Source organism: Pelobates fuscus, chromosome 6 (genome assembly GCF_036172605.1).
Source record: "Pelobates fuscus isolate aPelFus1 chromosome 6, aPelFus1.pri, whole genome shotgun sequence".
NCBI classification, from domain to species: Eukaryota; Metazoa; Chordata; class Amphibia; order Anura; family Pelobatidae; genus Pelobates; species Pelobates fuscus.
The window spans coordinates 131,853,562-131,877,885 of NC_086322.1; the positions used below are offsets into that span (position 1 = coordinate 131,853,562).

A 24,324-nucleotide genomic window follows, 5' to 3' on the forward strand; every position below is an offset into this window, starting at 1 on the left:
TTCAATGCTTTCCTATGGGGAGGTCTAATGCGTGCAGCATTTGCTGGGCATGCGCATTAGCACTGCTTGTCACAGGACAGAGCTTCGACCCAGATCCGAGGAACATCCGCACTGGGATGAGTTAAGTAAATAAAGGGATTTTAACCCTTTATTTACCGGGTAGGCAGGAGGCAGAGGGATTGGTAGTGCCAGAAATACAGCTTTGTATTCCTGGCACTACAGTATACCTTTAACCCCTTAAGGACACATGACATGTGTGTCATGTCATGATTCCCTTTTATTCTAGAAGTTTGGTCCTTAAGGGGTTAAGCTTGGGGGATGTAGTGTATGCTGCCCATAGCAACTTCTGTACAGTTACCGTATAACTTTATTTTGGTGATATTCACCATTAAAGAAATAGATTTATTACCAGATACACATAAAATGTTTTTAATTCATTGCAATGTTTTTCTCATATAAAATAGAATACAATATGATAAAAAAAAAGAAAGAATAATGTTTATTTTGTAAAAGGGTGCATTTCCACAATGAATTCACATTCTACATGTATTTTTCATGTTTTTTTAAAAGAGTTACTGATCTAAATAAAAAAATGAGAATAGTCTACTTGGAATGAATCAGCGAGGGGTAAACCCACCCCTGTGCAGTCCGCCACGTCCTCGGAAATTTCCTCTATCTCCCCTAAAGCTTCCTCTGTTTCTCTCCCTGCCTCTTTCTCCACGGCCTGCTGATGGTCCACCTCGACCACCTCCCCTGGGTGCTCCGAAGCCACGATCTGATTTAGGAGGGGGTGTTTTGGGACGGAGCCTTTCAATCTCCTCAGTGCAGCCAGTAAGAGGGGTGTTCGGTGCATTAAAATAGGATGCATAAGTCTCCGAAATAAAGTTGCTATTTGTAAGTGTAGGTCCCACAGTCAACCAACCTGGATAAAAGAAAAACACAATAAAAATGTAACTGTTTTAAAAAGTGTATGCCTCACCCAATCAATGCTTTGATACATATTATCAAAGTTGCCTAATGAAAGGTACTTTGAGACAAAAAGAAAAAGTAGCCATCCATTGGTAGTGTGTGCAAAAGCTAACTGTGTGCTGGACCTATTTGATATAGCTTGCTGAGGTTCTCATAACAAAACGTCAAAAGTAGATTGAATGAACACTAAAGGGACCCAGACCACTTTATCTCAGTCTGGGTGAAGTGCCCCTGTCGTTTTAATCCTACAATGCAAAACATTTTTGTTGCAAGGTTAACACACATCTTCAGTGTATTTAATCCTAAGGGGGTTCTGCTGCAACTACTTAATTAGACTCAGTTATTCAATCAATGCTGGTCATTGAGAGCATATAATTAGCGCAGTGTTGTGATTTGCCTCACATGCAGACTAGCCTTCCAATGCTTTCCTCTGTAAAAATACAAATCCTGTGTTCGGTTTAGCCATTTCTTTTTCCTATCCATGCTTTTACACACACAAAAAACAAAACAATGTTAGTAAGGGACATCTGGCTGCATTAAAGTGACACTAGTCAACTAGACCATTTCAGCTTATTAAAGTGGTCTGGGTGCAGTGTCCCAGTCCCACTTAGTCCTGCAATGTAAATCATTAAGTATTAGAGAAACTGCAATAATTACATTTCAGGACTAAGACTGCCTCAAGTGGTTATCAGACAGCCACTAGAGGCACTTCCTGGCGGCTAATCGACTTTCGGTCGCCTTACGCTGGCATTAAGCGACAGTAAAAATCGCTGGAATCGGGTATTAAAGTATTAAAATGTTTTTGTTTTTTTAACCTTTTATGAGTTGGGGAGGGGGAGTGACCAGAGGAATCTATAGTGTAAAGAATACAAATTTGTAGAATCCATTTAAACTTCAAAAGTATTAGTTAATGCACTTCACAATATCTGCAATACCATTAAATAATTATCAATGTATTACAAAACCAACAGAAATTTAGACATTACCAGGTCGAATAGTGCTATCCCGTCCAAAGAGGTGCAAACGTCTCCTTCCAAGACAGAAATGTTCAATGATGTGAAAGATCTCAACAGGCTTCTCAATATTGCCTATCTCTGGCTCTTCTGTGATGATGAGGTCAATGTCAACATTTGCATGGATGAAATCTCCATCTGTGCTGCGATGCACTGTTCCTCTTATGCCCATAAGGCAGTGCTCCTAAATGAACATAAACAGTATTAACAGCCAACAACAGTATATAACAGTCAACAGACATCAGTATATCTACGCTGACATACTGTGGAATATGTTGGTGGCATATAAACTATTGTAATAAAGTTTCAACTGGTTTTCAATATTTGCAATTCAAGTTTTCAGTATAGCAATGTACTTTTAACCCCTTAAGGACCGGCCTGTTTTTGCGATGTTTGGACGTTAAGGACCAGAGCAGTTTTAACACTTTTGTGGTGTTTGTGTTTAGCTGTAATTTTCCGCTCTCTCATTTACGGTTCCCATACAAGTTATATATTGTTTTTTTCACGACGAGAAGGGCTTTCTTTACATACCATTATTTGTATTATGTCATATATTGTATTAAAAAAAAAAAAAAAATGGTGAAAATTTTAAAAAAAAAACATGTTTTTGGACTTTTACTTGAAAAATCTTTTACTTATCTACAAAAGCTAATGAAAAAAAACTGCTAAATTGATTCAAAATTTTGGCCCGAGTTTAAAAACACCCAGTGTTTACATGTTACGTGTTTAGAAAGATAATAAAGAAACCTTTGTAAGTAACAGACTGTACTACAACATATGTTTGATTCAAACTTTCCTCCATGTCTACATTTGCCATCCTAATTGGTGGTTGGTAAGGTGAGGTCTATTAGCTAACCACCAAATGTAGGAATGCACCGAAATGAAAACTCTGGTCCGAAACCGAAAATTCACGAATTTTCCCTCCTCCCCTGTCCCAGTGTTCTTTTCTCCCCCCTCCCCTGTATCATACAGTTATTTCCCCACCGTGTTCTCACCCTCGTCCCAAGTGCAGTATTCTTGACTTTTCATGTCACCTATTGCGGTCATGTGATCGAGTGATCACATGGCCGTGGGGTCCTGATCTGCCGAGGGGGGACTGCCCGGGCAGACAGGCAGTCCCCCTGGACCGGGAGGAGCACTGATCGCCGCTGTGGGGCCGACGGCGATCAGGTAAGTTGCCCAAAACCGTTATGACGGTTCAGGACCGTCAGCGGTCCAAACGCACGTTTTACCGCTGACGGTCCTGAACCGTCAGCGGTCCTTAAGGGGTTAAAATCAGGACGGCATTGGTGAAAGGTACTTGGAGACAAAAAAAAAAAACAACAAAACTATCCATCAGTAGTGTGTGCAAAAGCTACTACTGTATTCTTATGTGTGCAGGACCTATTTGATATAGCTGTACTGCTGAGGTTCTTAAGACACATGGGCATTGAAAGGATAGGATTATTTTACCATGTTGTTAGTAGTAACTAGTATTGCTCTCAAAGCAATGGGTTTATTCACTAAATCTGAAATTGTGGCGATCTGAGAATTTCAAATGTCTGGACAAAATAAAGGATTTGGATAATTTAAAAATGCAGCTACCTTGACAAAACATTTGCACTCCCCCTTGTCACTACAATTACAGTTGTTGATATAATAAACCCAATTTACTTGGTAATGAAACATTAGCTATAACTAGAAAAGCTACAATTTCTGTGGAAATTGTGTGAAGTGTTCTTGCCTCCACCAGTAGTCTACAACTGGAGTGGGCGGAGTAACTGTTATTATTTATTTATATAGCACATTTAATTGCAACGTTGTTGCCCAAAGTGCTTCACAGTTACATTAAAACATAGTGTTATAAAAACATTAGCAGGTGCAAAAGGCCCTGTCTATGACATCACTTGCTGCTGCAGCCTGGCACAGGTCAGATTATTTTTGAGGTTGCCATCTTCAAACAGTCGTATTTTAAAAACTATAAATCCTACAGCGAAGAGCTTTATATTGTGAGAATCACAAGACCCAGACCTACATTTTGATGTATAGTATGTCTCTGAGATATTAACAATGAAGGCAGAGTCGCAGTTTAGAAATTGCCCATCAAATGTGAGCTTTGCAGAGTGGAGTTTCAATGAATGTCAATGGACGGAGTGAGTTGCAAACAAATGGTCATATTGTGAAAACTCAGGATTATGGCTAAGCTGTGAACATTTTTAGTGGCAGCAGGGATAGCTGAATGTTTTGATATAAGATTTGTGTAGGTGGGCCTGAAAATGAGGGAGTGGTGGCAGTTTAGAAATAATTTCCTGATTTTTCAGCTTTTGCCAGCTCCCACTCTAGCTTTGCCATTCATTCCTATGGGACAAATTTCGCCACAAGAACGACGATATTCCGTGAACCATTCGGCGAAACGTTCCACAAAGTAATAGCAATCCGATCAGGAACAATCTGCACGTTTTGGTAAATTTTTGTCTATGTAGTGTAAAAACTGTGGGAGGAGTTAGGGTGGCAAATTTGGCTATAATAAGAATAAGAATAATAACGAGAAAGCTCCAATTTCTGGGGAAATTGTGTGAAGTGTTCTTGCCTCCACCAGTAGTTTACAACTGGAGTGGGCGGAGTAACTTATTATTTATTCATATAGCACATTTAATTGCAACGTTGTTGCCCAAAGTGCTTCATAGTTACATTAAAACATACATTTATAAAAACATTAGCAGGTGTACAAAAGGCCCCGTCTATGACATCACTTGCTGCTGCAGCCTGGCACAGGTCAGAGTATTTTTGTGGTTGCCATCTTCAAACGGTTGTATTTTAAAAACTATAAATCCTACAGTGAAGAGCTTTATATTGTGAGAATCACAAGACCCAGACCTACATTTTGATGTATAGTATGTCTCTGAGATATTAACAATGAAGGCACAGTCGCAGTTTAGAAATTGCCCTTCAAATGTGAGCTTTGCAGAGTGGAGTTTCAATGAATGTCAATGGACGGCGTGAGTTGCAAACAAATGGTCATATTGTGAAAACTATCAGGACTATGGCTTAGCCGTAGACATTTTTAGTGGCAGCAGGGGTAGCTGAACATTTCGATATAAGATTTGTGTAGGTGGGCTTGAAAATGAGGGAGTGGTGGCAGTTTAGAAATCATTTCCTGATTTTTCAGCTTTTGCCAGCTCCCACTCTAGCTTTGCCATTCATTCCTATGGGACAAATTTCGCCACAAGAACGACGATATTCCGTGAACCATTCGGCGAAACGTTCCACAAAGTAATAGCAATCCGATCGGGAACAATCTGCACATTTTGGTATATTTTTGTCTATGTAGTGTAAAAACTGTGGGAGGAGTTAGGGTGGCAAATTTGGCTATAATAATATATATGTGAGATAACATTAAGTGGTCTTGCTATGCAAGAACACTTAATAATATATATGTGAGATAACAGTAAGTGGTCTTGCTAGGCAAGAACACTTAATAATAATAATATATATGTGAGATAACAGTAAGTGGTCTTGCTATGCAAGAACACTTAATAATAATAATAATATATATGTGAGATAACAGTAAGTGGTCTTGCTATGCAAGAACACTTAATAATAATAATAATAATATATATGTGAGATAACATTAAGTGGTCTTGCTATGCAAGAACACTTAACTAGAAAAGCTACAATTTCTGGGGAAATTGTGTGAAGTGTTCTTGCCTCCACCAGTAGTCTACAACTGGAGTGGGCGGAGTAACTTATTTATATAGCACATTTAATTGCAATGTTGTTGCCCAAAGTGCTTCACAGTTACATGAAAACATACAGTTATACAAACCATTAGCAGGTGCAAAAGGCCCTGTCTATGACATCACTTGCTGCTGCAGCCTGGCACAGGTCAGAGTATTTTTGCGGTTGCCATCTTCAAACGGTCGTATTTTAAAAACTATAAATCCTACAGTGAAGTGCTTTATATTGTGAGAATCAAAAGACCCAGACCTACATTTTGATGTATAGTATGTCTCTGAAGTATTAAAAATGAAGGTAGTCGCAGTTTAGAAATTGCCCTTCAAATGTGAGCTTTGCAGAGTGGAGTTTCAATGAATGTCAATGGACAGCGTGAGTTGCAATCAAATGGTCATATTGTGAAAACTATAAGGACTAGGCTTAGCTGTGGACATTTTTAGTGGCAGCATGTATAGCTGTATGTTTTGATATAAGATTTGTGTAGGTGGGCCTGAAAATGAGGGAGTGGTGGCAGTTTAGAAATCATGTCCTGATTTTTCAGCTTTTGCCAGCTCCCACTCTAGCTTTGCCATTCATTCCTATGGGACGAATTTCGCCACAAGAACGACGATATTCCGAGAACCATTCGGCGAAACGTTCCACAAAGTAATAGCAATCCGATCGGGAACAATCTGCACGTTTTGGTATATTTTTGTCTTTGTAGTGTAAAAACTGTGGGAGGAGTTAGGGTGGCAAATTTGGCTATAATAATAATAATAATATATATGTGAGATAACAGTAAGTGGTCTTGCTATGCAAGAACACTTAATAACTAGAAAAGCTACAATTTCTGGGGAAATTGTGTGAAGTGTTCTTGCCTCCACCAGTAGTCTACAACTGGAGTGGGCGGAGTAACTGTTATTATTTATTTTTATAGCACATTTAATTGCAATGTTGTTGCCCAAAGTGCTTCACAGTTACATTAAAACATACAGTTATACAAACCATTAGCAGGTGTAAAAGGCTTTGTCTATGACATCACTTGCTGCTGCAGCCTTGCACAGGTCAGAGTATTTTTGAGGTTGCCATCTTCAAACGGTCGTATTTTAAAAACTATACATCCTACAGCGAAGAGCTTTATATTGTGAGAACCACAAGACCCAGACCTACATTTTGATGTATAGTATGTCTCTGAAGTATTAAAAATGAAGGTAGTCGCAGTTTAGAAATTGCCCTTCAAATGTGAGCTTTGCAGAGTGGAGTTTCAATGAATGTCAATGGACAGCGTGAGTTGCAATCAAATGGTCATATTGTGAAAACTCAGGATTATGGCTTAGCTGTGGACATTTTTAGTGGCAGCAGGGATAGCTGAACGTTTTGATATAAGATTTGTGTAGGTGGGCCTGAAAATGAGGGAGTGGTGGCAGTTTAGAAATCATGTCCTGATTTTTCAGCTTTTGCCAGCTCCCACTCTAGCTTTGCCATTCATTCCTATGGGACAAATTTCGCCACAAGAACAACGATATTCCGTGAACCATTCGGCGAAACGTTCCACAAAGTAATAGCAATCCGATCGGGAACAATCTGGTCTATGTAGTGTAAAAACTGTGGGAGGAGTTAGGGTGGCAAATTTGGCTATAATAATAATAATAATATATATCTGAGATAACAGTAAGTGGTCTTGCTATGCAAGAACACTTAATAATAATAACTAGAAAAGCTACAATTTCTGGGGAAATTGTGTGAAGTGTTCTTGCCTCCACCAGTAGTCTACAACTGGAGTGGGCGGAGTAACTGTTATTATTTATTTATATAGCACATTTAATTGCAACGTTGTTGCCCAAAGTGCTTCACAGTTACATTAAAACATACAGTTATAAAAACATTAGCAGATGTACAAAAGGCCCTGTCTATGACATCACTTGCTGCTCCAGCCTGGCATAGGTCAGAGTATTTTGGCGGCTGCCATCTTCAAACGGTCGTATTTTAAAAACTATAAATCCTACAGTGAAGAGCTTTATATTGTGAGAATCACAAGACCCAGACCTACATTTTGATGCATAGTATGTCTCTGAAGTATTAAAAATGAAGGTAGTCGCAGTTTAGAAATTGCCCTTCAAATGTGAGCTTTGCAGAGTGGAGTTTCAATGAATGTCAATGGACAGCGTGAGTTGCAAACAAATGGTCATATTGTGAAAACTATCAGGACTATGGCTTAGCCGTGGGCATTTTTAGTGGCAGCAGGGATAGATGAACATTTTGATATGAGATTTGTGTAGGTGGGCTTGAAAATGAGGGAGTGGTGGCAGTTTAGAAATCATGTCCTGATTTTTCAGCTTTTGCCAGCTCCCACTCTAGTTTTGAACATTTTGCCATTCATTCCTATGGGACCAATTTCGCCACAAGAACGACGATATTTCATGAACCATTCATCGAAATGTTCCACAAAGTAATAGCAATCCAATCGGGAACAATCTGCACGTTTCGGTATTTTATGGTCTGTCGTGTAAAAACTGTGGGAGGAGTTAGGGTGGCAAATTTGGCTATAATAAGAATAATAATAATATATATGTGAGATAACATTAAGTGGTCTTGCTATGCAAGAACACTTAATAATATATATGTGAGATAACATTAAGTGGTCTTGCTATGCAAGAACACTTAATAATAATATATATGTGAGATAACATTAAGTGGTCTTGCTATGCAAGAACACTTAATAATATATATGTGAGATAACAGTAAGTGGTCTTGCTATGCAAGAACACTTAATTAAGTGTTCTTGCATGGCAAGACCACTTACTATTATCTCACATATATATTATTCTTATTATAGCCAAATTTACCACCCTAACTTCTTCCACAGTTTTTACACTACATGGACAGTAATATACCGAAACGTGCGGATTGTTCCCGATCGGTGTGCTATTACTTTGTGGAACGTTTCGCCGAATGGTTCATGAAATATCGTAGTTTTTGTGGCGAAATTGGTCGCATAGGAATGAATGACAAAATGTTCAAAACTAGAGTGGGAGCTGACAAATCAGGACATGATTTCTAAACTGCTACCGCTCCCTCATTTTCAAGCCCACCTACACAAATCGTATATCAAAACGTTCAGCTATCCCTGCTGCCACTAAAAATGTCCACGGCTAAGCCATAAAGTTTTCACAATATGACCATTTGTTTGCAACTCACGCCGTCCATCGACATTCATTGAAACTCCACTCTAGCCACCTCAAATTTGAAGGGCAATTTCTAAACTGCGACTATGCCTTCATTTTTAATATTTCAGAGACATACTATGCATCACAATGTAGGTCTGTTTGAAGATGGCAACCGCCAGTGAAGTGAGCAATTTGGAGCAGTTTGTTTTTAACCACTCTTCTCTGCCCATGCTGTAGAGTGAGTTGCCATAGGAACCCAGGTGTGTGAGCAGCCAGCAGAGTGTTCCCGGAACACAGAGGCTGCTACATGAAACACATTCTCTAAACTGCGGTCATTCCTACAGTTTTGATAACACAAAAGTGAGCACTATCACATTTAATAAATATATTTCGAGCCACTCCAAATAGTTACTTTACTCACTCCAAACACTCCATACAGTTACTCTGCCCAGTCCAACCTTTCCAGTTACTCCAGCCACTTCAACCACACAACCGTTACTCCACCCACTCCAGTTGTAGACTACTGGTGGAAAAAAGAACACTTCACACAATTTCCCCAGAAATTGTAGCTTTTCTAGTTATATGAATACTTCCACATTGCAAGCAGAATAAGGAGACAATTTGTTTTTTCATTCCATAGACAAGAGTGTGTATTCATACTACATTGTTTTTCAATATGACTGAGAATTGTGTGCACAGTTTCAATATGGGTTTCACCTTGAGAAGCATTCATGTAATTTTTTGTAAATGAAGAAAAAAAAATTATGAAAGTAAAGAGAAATATACATTCGTCCATATGCTACAGTTGTTTGTGAATCTTGATCATTTTAAAAATATAACCTTGATTAAAAAAATAATAAATTGCATCACACTTTTCCCTGAGTTTATCTGTACAGACAGCATCAAATATCCCTAGCCACTGGTCAAGTTAAAGTGTTGATGTGAATACCTTTGTCCTCTGAAAGATTGCTTTTGGGTCCAGAGTCTTGGTTTTGCCAGGATTGTCTTTATTGGTCTTAATCCAACATATGTCTTCTGATCGTCTAAAACCCCATTTACGCAAACACTGGAAAATATTAGGAGGGACGAGGAAAAATAAATAAAAAAACGACACTGCTTAAGTTTATGATGTGAGTAATGTCTCCTAAATTATGAAGCTGGATTGCAAACTTGTGGAAATTCCCAGCACCCTTTTCACTATAACACTTTATCATTAAATTATACTGGTGTTATGATACACATCTACATTTATGGATGCTTAGCCCATCCTGGGACCCTGAAGCATGGCTTGACTAGCATTAATCATAGTAACTTTCTGATGGAATACAGCTATATACAAATCATAGAAAAAAGAAAGAACACCCTCTTTAAATTATATGGTTTTACATCATCATCTGTTCCTCAACAGGTCTTAAAATAAGGTAAATACAGTCTCAGATGAACAACAACACATGACATAATACACCATGTCATGATTTATTAAACATAAATGAAGCCAAAATGGAGAAGTCATGTGTGAAAGGATTTCCCAAGTAAGTGGGTTAGGTTTATGCAATGCACACTTTGCATGAGGATGTCCAGTGTGTTGAAGTCCCCCAGATAAAAGCATAGAATTCAATGCTTCCTGATGGGTAAGGACTCATGTGCTCGCCGCACATGTGCATTAGGTTCCCCCGCATTGCAGACGTCTGAAGAGTGTTGGGGGAGGGGGAACACCCACAATCATTTTAGTGCACAGGGATACCATAGCATTAGGAATTAAGTAGCTGCAAATTGAAATAATACATTCTAAAAATCAAGCTTGAAATTTAATTCCATAAGAATGGATTATGGAACATCTGCCTGTATGATTACTCAAGCTAAACCTGGATAGTATACTTCCAATTTTATTGTTGTGCCAAGTAGGTGTAAGAATAGAGCCCCGTGTAACCCACTTGCAAACATAGACTGGGCTTGCGACACGTGAAGCTGCAAATGACCAGCAGCTGGGGCCCTATACAAGGGATTAGTTCAATAATGCTTACCATTCTGCCAAAATCCAGACCTTCTCCAGAACCACACCAAAGAAACACAAAAGCCCTAGAGCCAGCAATGCCTTCTATATCTAATTTCATTATCTAAAGTAAAAAGAAATGTCAATTTTTATTATCTCCATACTTCACAGCCTTGTATATAGGTCGAGTAAGGGATGCTAATGTGATTTTGTTATATATTACATTGAAGATGTATACAATACAACCACAACAACACTTAAAAAAAAGAAACTTAGAGAATGTATGAATGTAATACAACAGATGTGAGGCAACATGGACAAAAGGAATATTTATTATGAATTTATAATAAATATAAACATATCAAGAAAGCCACAGATAACGCAAGAGAAACAATATGACAATGTTAACTTTCTAAATAGGTGTATTGAAGAGTGAAGTGGTTCTTGGTTAAAATTATAAAGGGTAAAATTAAAATACATGTTTAGGTAATGGAATGTTTAATTAAATTTCTAAAAGACATGTTACGGATGGCAAAAATTACACAAGGGAAGACAAATAAAATGTATTGCGACAAAATCCATCAGTTTGTGGAATCGATTTCTTTAGGTCACAGATAAATCAAATGGGGTGCAGGCAATAGCTTTTCACGAACAGGTATGAAGTCAGGTTAACCTTTGAACAGGGATCAAATACCATGGGAGCACACACAATCTGTCCACAAATTGTGTCTGTCCTTCACATGACTCACAATCTAAAACCACTCATAAACCCAAACACCTCTGATTGCAGCTATTCCTTTTACAAAAGAAACCTTTAATATCAAAAAAACAGTTTTGATGATTGCAAAAAATTAAAAAAGAAATCTAATTTAACCCCCTCATGACTGAGCCTTTTCCCAATTGTTATTTTGTGACATAGGCCTTTTTACTATGTGTTTGTTAATGTGTTGATAATTTAATACTTTTCTATTAAGTGTACCTATACATAATACATATACATTTTTGAAGGACAGATAGGGTTTTTTTTTCTGATACCCTAATACTTAACTCAATACTAGTTATGAGCGTGTCATGGTGTGTGTGTGCGCCTATCATGGTATATAGGTGTGTGTCTGTCATGGTGTTTGTACGGATCTGTCTGTCATGGTATGTGTGTGTGCGCGCGCCTATCATGGTATATAGGGGTGTGTCGCGGTCTGTGTGTGTGTCTGTCGCGGTCTGTGTGTGTGTCTGTCGCGGTATGTGTGTGTGTCTGTCGCGGTGTGTGTGTGTGTGTCTGTCGCGGTGTGTGTGTGTGTGTCTGTCGCGGTGTGTGTGTGTGTGTCTGTCGCGGTGTGTGTGTGTGTCTGTCGCGGTGTGTGTGTGTGTGTGTCTGTCGCGGTGTGTGTGTGTGTGTGTGTCTGTCGCGGTGTGTGTGTGTGTGTCTGTCGCGGTGTGTGTGTGTGTCTGTGTCTGTCGCGGTGTGTGTGTGTGTGTGTCTGTGTCTGTCGCGGTGTGTGTGTGTGTGTCTGTCGCGGTGTGTGTGTGTGTGTCTGTCGCGGGGTGTGTGTGTGTGTGTCTGTCGCGGTGTGTGTGTGTGTCTGTCGCGGTGTGTGTGTGTGTCTGTCGCGGTGTGTGTGTGTGTCTGTCGCGGTGTGTGTGTGTCTGTCGCGGTATGTTTGTCATGATGTGTGTGTGTGTCTGTCGTGGTATGTTTGTCATGATGTGTGTGTTTAGGTTACCAGACCCCTTCCATTTGCAAGGGAATGGTCTTTTTACTCCCCTTTTTTTCCCCCACGACTGGCCCTGCCTTTATGGCTGAGATCATCAATGTTTTTGCATAGAATTGGCTGCAAAACGCTGCACCAATCCGTATCGCCTCATAGAGATGCATGAATTTAATGCATCTCTATGATGATCATTTAGCTGAATGTAGGTGCTGCACACACGGGAAGCTCCTCTAGTGACCATCTGAGTGACTGTAACTAGAAGTGTCACTTGGAAGCAATGTAAATACTGAAAAGTCAGTGTTTACATTGAAAAGCCTGAAGGGACAGTTATAGACACCAGAACCACTACATTAAGCTGTAGTGGTCCTGGTGACTATCGTGCCCTTTTAGAATGGCATTTTTATTGCTAAATATAAAGCTATGTAAGTTTTTAAAAAAAAAATCTAATTATATTGCGCCACGCCTGCCTGAGCTTGATAGGCATAGCAGTCGCATTGATAGCGGTCACGGGTATGCACCACATATGGAGCCAGTCACAAAGTGGTTAAACTTTCAAGTATACTAGAAATGTATTGAAACATGAAACAATTAACAGGGGCAGATAAATGGTTAAAATAGATCTATAAACGTGTGCTTTTCTTTCTGTGTACCTTTCATGTGACCCTAACCATATATATATAAATATTAGATATTTCTGTGATGACAGCAATAGATATATATCTATATATCTATTGCTGTCAGCACAGAAATCTAAACTAACATCTATGCCAGTGTAGTGGGTGCATAAGAGTAAAAGCAGAATATGCTCATTATTAATACTCAAGATGGAGGCTGTATATCAATTCTAGAGCACAAGGTTGGATAAAGAGCCATAACTCAAAAGATATTGCTTTCTAATGACTTACATCTTCCCAGGTCCACCACTTTTCATTAGCTGCAATACCAGTCTCTCTGTAATATTCCTCTAATGGAGGCTCCAGAAGGATTACATCAAATTCACTCTTCAACTCTCTGAGGTCAAAGGTTTCCAAGTCTGCTTGTAAATACCTGGGTAAAAAAAAAAGAAAAGAAAAAAGGAAAAACCATTAATCTGAATGATTAAAATTGATGTTACACTCCAGACTAAGCTGATCTCAATTTTTAAATGATTTATACAAAATTGTTACATTAATTAATTTAGGAGTATAAATAATACTAAAAGAGTGACATAAAAAAAAAAAAAAAAACAAACAATATAAACAATTGTTTTATAAAGACACCAGCCAATTTTACAGAAGAAGCACACCTACATGGGTGGAGTATTGGACTGACAGATTAACTCATCCTTTAGTCTGATCAGCTCCCTGAGTTTAGGGTATTCTTCAAAACGGTCTGCTAGACCTAAAAAAAAAAGAAAATATTAAGTTATGTATGACAAGACAGCTGCTGCCATACAGACAATCATGTACTACATTATAACTAGAGTGAATTGCAACGTAAAAGAAAATGGATTTTAAATGACAAGACCCATAAATCGTAGGAAATTTAAATAGGTTATTTTTCATACCTAACTACTTGAGAACAGATTGTTGGACAGAACCTAGGCTAACCAAATTGCAGATATTCCTTAGTATCTCTGAAATGGACTTGAACATAACATCTTGGCATCTACCATTAGCCTGCTGAACCATAAATTGTTTATAGGAATAGGAGTTAGTGCTGCCTCCTCCTCAAATGCAAATTTTTTATTGAAAAGTCTGACCCAGAAAACCAGGCAAACTAAAGGACGGTTGTTCGTGTAAGAATCAAATCAACCTACCAACGTCTCTGATGAAATTCTGCGGTCTGTGTCCTGTATCAACAAAATGCTGGCAGTAATCATTATGAGGATTCAGGCTTTGGGTTCCCTAGAACAATTCAAACAGATTACAGTCTTTTCTGAATTCCAAATTCAAGATTATTCATGCAGGCAATCAGGTGCTAGGTAATCCACAATCTGACATGACATGGTGTGAAATATCACACTATTTCACAAAATTGTGATAATAGACCATTTGAAAATATTAAGTATAATGGATAGTGGGCAAGTGAAAATTGTAAGCCCTTTGATACTACCGGTACATGAAGTGCTATTTACAGTGAACTACTGCAATTTTTATTTTTTTTGATTGGTAAATCAATGTAAAATTTTTTAATGTGACTACAATGCATGTAAAGTATTGTAAGAAAGAACAAATAACTCAGATTATTTTTTCGTTTAACCCCTTAAGGACACATGACATGTGTGACATGTCATGATTCCGTTTTATTCCAGAGGTTTGGTCCTTAAGGGGTTAAACTAAACCCCAGAGCGGTCACATTCATTCAAGGAATGTGGTTCAAACTTGGACAAAATTCTTGAGAATGCAACATGCAATGCAACTTATTCAATAGCAATTTGTCATTCGAGGTTGCATCAAAAGCAACATGCCAAACCAGGAACCAGGCCGTGGAGACACAGGGGACCACTGGTTTGTGTCAAGCCGATTGAGAAACAAATTGAAACAGAACTGTGGGATGGAGCCAGGGACATGCCAGCACCAAAACCTTTACAGTGGGCATGGTGCTTGTAGTGAGACACACAAAAATAATAACACTATACCTCTTAATAAAATTAAGATTCTGCTGCCACATTTTGGAAACGATGCTTAACTTGTCATATATTTGAAAGACGTAGGTGACAAAAATTATGCAAGGATAAATAATCATGTTTGTAACATATTCTGGAATTCTGCTAATGGTCCCATCTTTCAAATATACATTCACTTATGCAGATATTGTAATTCCCTTCCCATTAACATAAACCTATGTAACGTCTTCACAGAATACTTACTTAGAAAGCCTTGTTTGATCACCTTTTGTTCTATGGTACACCATTTTATTAACAGTAACGGAGTAATGCACCAAAATAAGATTTATGGTTTTAAGTCTTGAATTTCTGCCAAGAAAAGTAATCTAGCAAATGATCATACTCCATTTCACTTTAATTAAGAATCGCCTTTATCACGACCACAGATTTAAGTACCTAATCAAAAAATATGCCGGGGAGAGAAAGTGGTAAGTCCATTTGTGGAACAGAAATAACTCAATGATATCATAGTATTAGTCTGGAGGATACTTATTAATAACTGTGCCATAGAGAGATGAGTAGGTTTCAAGTAGGAGCATTATCCTGTAGTTATGAGTGTTTTTGGACAAAACTCCTGGACTCCAAAGGCTGGACTGTCAGTTTCTTTTACTTAATTTCTAAATATGCTCTATTTTTACACCAGAATAGCAAACTCTTGAATCTCCCTATGGGAAAGTGCCTTGAATGAATAATAACTTGGGTTTGCTAACAATCTCCTATTTTCTAGAAGAAGAAAAAAATGAAATCCCTCCATGTATGAAAGTTCAAGATAGACAGATGGTTAAAGGACCACTACAGTGCCAGGAAAACATACTTGTTTTCCTGGCACTACAAGGTCTCGGTCCACCCCACACTCAGAGCCCCTCTCCCGCCGGGCTCTAGAGGGTGGAAGGGATAAATCTTACCCGTTTTCCCCCGCCGGAAACTCTCCTCCCTCCTTTTCGCCGTCATCGGCTGAATGTGCAGGCGCAGCAAGAGCCAGGCGCGCATTCAACCAGCTGGCGTCTTCTCATTGTGAAAATCACAGTGAGAAGCGCGGAAGCGCCTCTAGCGGCTGACAATGAGACAGCCACTAGAGGCTGGATTAACCCTAAGGTAAACATAGCAGTTTCTTTGAAACTGCTATGTTTACAGCTGCAGGGTTAACACTAGATGGACCTGGCACCCAGACCACTTCATTGAGCTGAAGTGGTCTGGGTGCCTATAGTGGTCCTTTAAGATTGTAAGGCATGGATGTATCATTGAGTGGGGTATGTAAGAGAATCATTTCCCTTTTTGGCTTCTTTTTTCCATAATGGAGGATAATCCCTATTCTCTTATTATTGTATTTTATTTATTTTCCTTTACTGGGTAGAAGTATAACTTGAGTGATGGGTTAGAGGGAAAAAGTTAGGAAGATGAATAGAAAAGAGGTAATAGAGGGAATCATTAAGGATAAGAAATCTAATGTAATACAATGTGTTTTTTATTTTTTACATTTTGCAAAATAATAAAATAATTTTTTTGTTGTTGTTGTTGTAGTATGTGATCTATATTTAAGAAAATCAATAAAAAGAATTAAAAATAAAGAAGAGCAACCTCTGCCAAGAAACCTAAAAGGGAAGAAATACACACACATGTGAATACCTTTAGAAAGGTGCTTGAGTCTTTGTAGATTTCCTCTTTATAAGGCAAGTTTTCCTCTTCCTTCTGTGGTTCTACTTTATCCTGTAAGGAGACAAGGACATTGACTGTTCAACATTAAGAAGTGGGTCATTAAAAAATAAAATAAAATACAAACGCCCTCCCCCCCTTGTACCCATCTAATCACACTCCCTCCAACAACATCTGTCTGAGACTTAAAGGATTCATTTTGTGAAGGCGTGATGGAACCAGGTACCAACGATAGAGAATGTTTAAATGATTCTCATGATGACTAGCACACTGCGTGATACCTCTCAAGGCGAGAATAAAACGTATCCAATCCCCCAGTTCATATTGAACTCCCAAATCTCTTTCCCATGTTTCCATAAAAGATCATTTAGATGTGGGCCTAGGAGAAATATGGGAATAGCAAAATGAGATTTTGCCTTTACAATTTGGATTTAAGAGATAACATTTTTCCAAATTTGACATTTTTTATGATTTATCTCCTGTACCCAATTCTAATATTTCACAATTTTCTTTCAATTTGTCTGTTATTAGGAGTATATATTGGTAATATAGAATCGTCCAAATCAAATTTTTCTTTAAATTGATCAAATGTTAAAAGTGAATTCCCTGAAAAAGAAATTATCCCTGAAAATATATTATCCAAACTGTATGTAGAATGGGAGTGCCAAAAAGTTAGATCTAGAGGGGGTAAGTAATAATTTAGAACTGATAATGGCATTGCTCGTGATAAACTGGAGGATGGTCTAACACTACTAAAAATAATATCCCACGCCTTGATGGCAATCTTGGTTAAAGGAAACATGTGTTTAGCCTTAGGGCGTCCATTTAAAGGCAGCCATAACAGCTGTTTAATAGAATATGGTTAGATATTTTCTGCTTCCATTTCTAGCCAGAAATAATAAGGGGTGTTCTGGATGTCATTGGGTTCTTTAGTAACAATATGATGTCATCTGCAAATAGTCCTATCTTATGGCTTGTATCACCAATATTAATGCCTTCAATTTCCGGTGTTTTCATAATTATTTCTGCTAGGGCTTCCATGGCCAACACAAATAACAATGGGGATAATGGACTATCCAGCCATGAACTGCATTCATTAGAAAATATGAGTAAAACTACTTGGCAGGCTAATAGAAGCTGTACTAATAGCTTGCCAAGTGGCAGACTCCTTGCATAAACAGGAATTCATTAACAAATGTACAGCCCTCACATTGAAAATAACCGGAAGACCTAGTTGGCTGAGAAATTGCTGCCAGTCCCTGTACATCGCTACTGAAGAACTGAGCTAAAAGGAAATTTGTGTAAACAATTGTTATTTTTGTAATTTATTTAGGAATTATCTCAAGAAGCCCATTCAGTGGCTGGTTTATTTTGCTTGGTATTTCTTGACAACTTTTCCATACAGAACTTACCTTGCATTCTTCAACCACCTCTTCATTTGGTTCTCCTTCTTCGGGTACTTTTCGCTTTGAATTTGAAGCTGCTGTGTCATAAGACGCACTTAAGGAACAAAATAGAAAACAACATTTATGGAGTAAAAATAAAATATATACATGCAGATATGAAAGATACCACTCAACTGTCTTTGTATAAATGATTATTGCCATTTTAATGGCTAAGCTACTGCATTTTATGTTAATAAAACAAGGAAAGACCATAAAACATATCCAACTTACTATTCATGTTGCATCTTGCTGTGTAAAAGTGACAGTATGACAACGTATATTATTCCCAATACTTAAATGGGAACTTTCCCTTCTAACAGGATTTTTAAATAAATCTATTTGTAAGTTGAGGAAAAAAATACAATTAAATGCAGACATGTAAACCAATTTTTCCTGAAACGAACTACCTCTATCTTGGCTCTCTGTCAATCAATGTCATACGTTCCATCATATGCAACCTGTAATCAACTTAGAGAAAGCACAAGGAGAAAAAAAATCAAACAACGTTCCTAGTTCTCCTTATGTGCAATATGGGCTCTGACTGTCCCTAAACTGAAATGGATTAAGATGCTATTTCCTAAATATTTTATATAAATGAAATTGAAAATTAAGCATCACATGAAAAAAGGTTAACATAGGTTACAGGTGATTTTCATTGTTTTATTCAATGAGATAATTTCCAGAGAAGTGACGATTCCCCTTTAACCAGTGTTATGAAGGGGAAAAAAATAAAAAATAAAGACAAGACAGCACAATCACATTTTTGCATCATCTCAGACTAAGCTCATAACTTACCTTGGAAATATAAAAAGGTGGCACATCACAGAACAGACCGTTTCCAAATTGCTGGCAAATGTTTAGATGTAATTTTTGCATTTTTTTTTTCTACAGGTAAATCTAAAATATATATAATATTAATATATATTTATATATATATATATATAGGCAGAGATGAATAGGAGCACTCAAAAGGACTTATTTTGTGTATTTAATGTGGCAAAAAAAGTTTACAACAAAGTGTAACGCATCTAATCGACGTTTCGACCCCTAAGGGTCTTTTTCAAGACCCTGGCAGCACCAAAGGCAAGAAAAACAAAAGCTTCTAAAGGGTGAGTGCCTAAACTATCTTTCCTTATATATATATATATATATATATATATATATATATATATATATATATATATATATATATATATATATATAAATTTTGGAAGCTTGGCACTCTCCTTCCTTAGAAAAATAATACAAAATTACATCCGTAACATTGATCGACAAACTAATTACACCCGGAAGTGTCGGGAAGCTGCATGTAAAGTCATGCCGCAATGCGGTAGGTAGCATGGTTGCCAAGATACCCATAACATAACTCACAGTGCTGTCGGGAGGAACTATAGAGTTCCTCTCTGTAGTTTGGTATACCTCTGTGAATTATGTTATAGGTATCTTAGCAACCACGCTACCTCCTGATGTGTGGCATGACGTCATTCGCGGCTTTCCGACACTTACACTGGGTGTAATCAGTTTGTGGGAGATCACAATCACGATTGGTAAGTGTATTTCCCTATTTTCTTATATACTGACACTGTGTTTTACATTCTGTTATCTTGAAAAAGACCTGTCAGGGTCAAAACGTTGATCAATGTTACGGATGTAATTTTGTTTCACCATTAAATCACCGTTTGCAAGTCCTGTGACTGCACACTGTATTCATATTATTTTGCTTATATTTCAACGTGGCACCCAGGCGAGTTATTTTTATACAATTTAAATTTTTTGTTTATGTGTGTATGTATGTATGTATGTATGTATGTCTGTGTGCATGTATGTGTGTGTCTGTGTGTATGCGTGTCAGTGAGCTTGTGTGTATGTATGTCAGTGTGTGTGTATCAGTGAGCATGTGTGCATATATGTCAGTAAGCTTGTGTGTATGTATGTTTGTCAGTAACCTTGTGTATGTGAGCTTGTGTGTAGTAAACTTGAGTAAAATGTGTGTAGTGACCTTGTGTATGTGTCTCAGTAAGCTTGTATATAGTGACCTTGTCTCTGTGTGTCTGAGCTTGTGTATGTGTCAGTTTGCCAGTGAGCTTGTGTGTAGTAACCTTGTGTGCTAGTGAGCTATTTAAGTGGCTTGACGCCCTTTTAAGGTAATAATTATTATTTCTCAGGCAATCCCTTGCATTAATGCTTACATTGAACGATAACAGTGGCTACATTCAAGTAAAAAAATAGCACAGGGATTATGTGATATGTACAGCTGTATGGCCGGCAAAATGTTTCACAACTTCCTGTTAAAAGAGGACTACTACACAGGAGACCAATGATGGAATGATGCTGAATACAATACAAGTGTATATTGGCAAAGTGTTAGATGTATAAATTTACCGGCAGGTTTCTCTAGTTTCTTCTATTTCCCTCTGCTCATCTTTGCTGTTTAGTATGGCTCCGATACTGTCAGCGCTTTCTGCTCCTAGCTTTAGAATTAAGAAGAAAAACAAACAGTAATAAGTAATAAGACTGCATAATTCTACAACATTTTTTTCCCCTTTTGCATTGACTTTACCCATTAAATCATTACTTTGCTAGTTTTCTAGCACTCTTTACCCTATTCATGTGAACCTGACTTATCAGCGTATTCCTTATAGCTTCTGAATACAGACTTACACAACACAAGGATGTTTACCATGCTAAAAATGTTGTTTGCAGATAATGGCCACTATATCTAGTACTCGGATAGAACATTGGTGAAATAACCAAACCAACTCAAAGTACCCACACTAATCATCAAACCTTCAACAGCATATTGTGGTAGTTATGATGGAAGAAGTCTTCCATGATGCTTTGTCATTCTAAAGCCATGCAAAGCATCATGGAAGTTGTAGTTCTACAACATCTGGGGATCTACCTTTTGGGCACCCATGACTTACAGCATCATTACTGTCCAAACGTGGACTGGTAATGCACAACATTTCACTTGAAGGGACACTATAGTCACCAGAACAACTACAGTTTAATGTATTTGTTCTGGTGAGTATAATTATTCCCTTCAGGGTTTTTGCAGTAAGCACTGTTGTTCAAGAGAAAAGGTAGTGTTTACATTACATCCTAGGGATACATCCACTGAGCAGATGCCGATTGGCCAGGGCTGTGTATGGCTTGTGCTGGCCCTGCCCCTGATCTGCGTCCTTGACAGTCTCAGACAATATAATGCTTCCTTATGGTAAAGCATTGTGTTTGGCTTTGATCACTACTTCTGATGGTGTCATCTAGGCAGGCAGATCACATGCAGAGCCAGCAGCAGCAGCAGACTGGAATAAAGGTAGGATTTTACTATATTTAGGGGGCAAAGGGGTTAGATGACTGACAACTTACAAAGCTTCCACATACCCTTCACTCAGTCTTCTCCTTCAGAAGAATTAAATTAGTTCTACAGAGCCTTGCTTAGGCAAAAAAACTGGATTCACACATCTGCCAGGTGACCCAGGTAAGTTATCAAAACTATTCTAAAACTTTTTGACCATTTACTGTGGGAGAAAAATCCCAGGGCAGTTCTGGAATCATAAACCACTATATATGGCGTATGGTGCACAGAGTGTTCTTTTACAGAGAAACTACCGGTAAATTCCAGAAGTTGGCTCTAGTGCCTAAATTTTACAGTTAGAGGCTGTAATTCCCATAGTTAAGGAAAACATACAGTCTCCAAATTAAGAGTTGTTATTTTGTGACTATAGGTTCCCTTATAGCAAAGTGATCACTGTCCACCGCCTTTGCTGCGTAAACATTTTTAAAAATATTACTCAACTTGTTTCCAGTGCTTCTAGAACCCCCTGCCTTCTCATTTATGTCTGCATCCAAGCGTCATCACTCACCATCTCCTCCAATAAACTACATCTCATAAAGAAGGAACGGATTGGAACTAGGCATGTCCCGCCAAATACCAGTTTCAGTATCCTTTGATTCCAGGATCAAGTTTCACTTGCTTCTGGAAAAGGAAGTACCTTTAATGGAAGTCAGGTACTAGAAGGGATTGTAACCTTGCCATCTAAACATTCAGGGTTAAAAGGAAAGGGCCACATCACTCAGACCACTTCATTGAGAAACATGACCCTCTTTACATTAGGGGACTATTCGAATACACTAGGTTTACGCAGCTGAACACTTTACTGTAACAGTCGTCACCATCAAAATTGGTACAATAAGTAAAATACATCATTACGGTTTTTAAATGTTAAAGGTTTATTGAAGAATTTTAAAACACAGGGACATAACATAAATAAAAAAATAATTGTTTGCCACGTTCTTTTAGTAAACTATTCTAATAATACTCTAATAAAGCTTTGTTTGGATAGCTCACAATAATAATAAAAAAAAAAAGGAAACATTTCAGGAAAAACAAACCCTCTAATATATTGAATCAGCACGGTAGTTCCTAAATGATAGCTAACCATGATGGTAACATGTACTCTACAATCAATAAGAGCTATGTGAGGAGCATGGATGAGCTCTGAATGAGTGTGGAAGGTTCTCTGAGACCTGCTGAGGTTGTGCTATCAGCCATTGCTATGTGGGTGTTGTATGCCCAATGGCAGTCAATGGGTTAAGCTCAGTGGAGGTGTCTGACATGCTAGGCCAGCCATTAAAGCTCATGATGGCGGTGTGGGCTACCTGCTGGGCTAGCAGCTTCCTGCGGAGCTTCTGCCGGGCTCTGATCTCCTGCAGGCGGCTGTTCATAACTTCACGTTACCGCGGACGCGCTGTTGATAAATCCCGCCGAATCCGGTGGTGGAAATAGACCTCAGCTGGAGTTTAGAGCATGGAAGCCGCGCTCTTTGATGACGTCACACACCAAAACAACAGCGACGCGACGTGATGCGACGTGAAAGGATGAGAGTGTCGGCCATGTTTGATACTGGCATCATTACTGGTAGAAACCTTCTGAATTATCAGAATCATTGATTTATTTAAATTTTTTTATTTATCCCTCCTCTGCATGGAGAAGATAATAACAAGGGGAGAAACTGCAAAGAGACTCGGTATACATGATACATTTAATGTTTGTATGGCATGAATGTAGTAACACTTATAATGCATTGTTTGTTTGTTTTAGGGGAAGTTATACATTACAACGTAACAGAGTATATTAGCAGTAATATGTATTTATTTAAAGAAATTATAAATACAGAAACTGAAGTGTACCTAAGTTGAAGGATTGCATGTGATAAAGTATTTTGCAGACACAAAAAAACAAAACAAATACCTCATTGCATTGGACCAATATGAAATATAGGCAACAATAAGCAAGTTCTAAATACAAAATAAATCAAGGTTGCGCCAAAGCTCACCGTAGTGCAGCTACTTATGAACAAAGTCCAGAATGTAGTAACAAATCTTTGAGAAGAAAAAACCTTTACACAAAGGAGATACCGAAACAAAGTCTTAAGAAAGCCTGATGGGACGCCAACGGCCTGTGTAGAGTAATATTCTCTATGAGGATCGAATGGAGGTAGTTTCACAGGATCCATATTAAAAGTGAGGAGAAGGTAATAGTGCAGTATGTCTGGTAAATAAAAAAAATTAAAAAGTGGACAGCAGGAAGAAAGGGCCTATGGTAATCCTACTCACGTGTAGTAGAGCTAAACTAGCTCCAGTGTGGATGACATACAGCGGTATAATCCATGCTTATAGGATACGTAGGGAGTTGTTGGTCTTTTGTTCCGTATGTGGGGGGAAAAAAGACAGATGATAGTGCAATAAGTCTAATATAGATTGCAATAAGTGCAATAAGTCTAATACAGATGGATCAGTAGTATAACAGCAGGGTCTAAAGTAGTCCTACTCACGTGCAGTAGAGCTTGAACCAGCTCTAGTGTGGGTGGCGTACAGCGGTATAATCCCCGCTTATAGGATATATGTAGAGAGGTAAGTACCGTACCAGTATGTAGACCGTAGGAGAGAAAAGAGACAATTGATAGTGCTTGCAGTCTTAAAATGATAAGTCATAAATTGTGTACTCACATGTGATTGAGCAGGCGGACTGC

At 38.2% G+C, this 24,324-nt stretch overlaps 1 protein-coding gene across 1 annotated transcript; it reads right to left on the reverse strand.

The window, feature by feature from the left end:
* Positions 1–520: 520 nt before the first annotated feature.
* Positions 521–23,112, reverse strand: METTL14 (methyltransferase 14, N6-adenosine-methyltransferase subunit). The gene is made up of 11 exons (XM_063460044.1): positions 22,952–23,112; positions 20,672–20,760; positions 18,257–18,344; positions 16,818–16,898; positions 14,343–14,430; positions 13,834–13,924; positions 13,450–13,591; positions 10,867–10,959; positions 9,792–9,908; positions 1,956–2,166; positions 521–922 (listed from the first exon to the last, which is right to left on the reverse strand). Exons 1-11 carry the CDS (start codon positions 23,015–23,017, stop codon positions 618–620), a joined length of 1,371 nt encoding a protein of 456 aa, XP_063316114.1. The 5' UTR covers positions 23,018–23,112; the 3' UTR covers positions 521–617.
* Between the last annotated feature and the right edge of the window lie 1,212 nt (positions 23,113–24,324).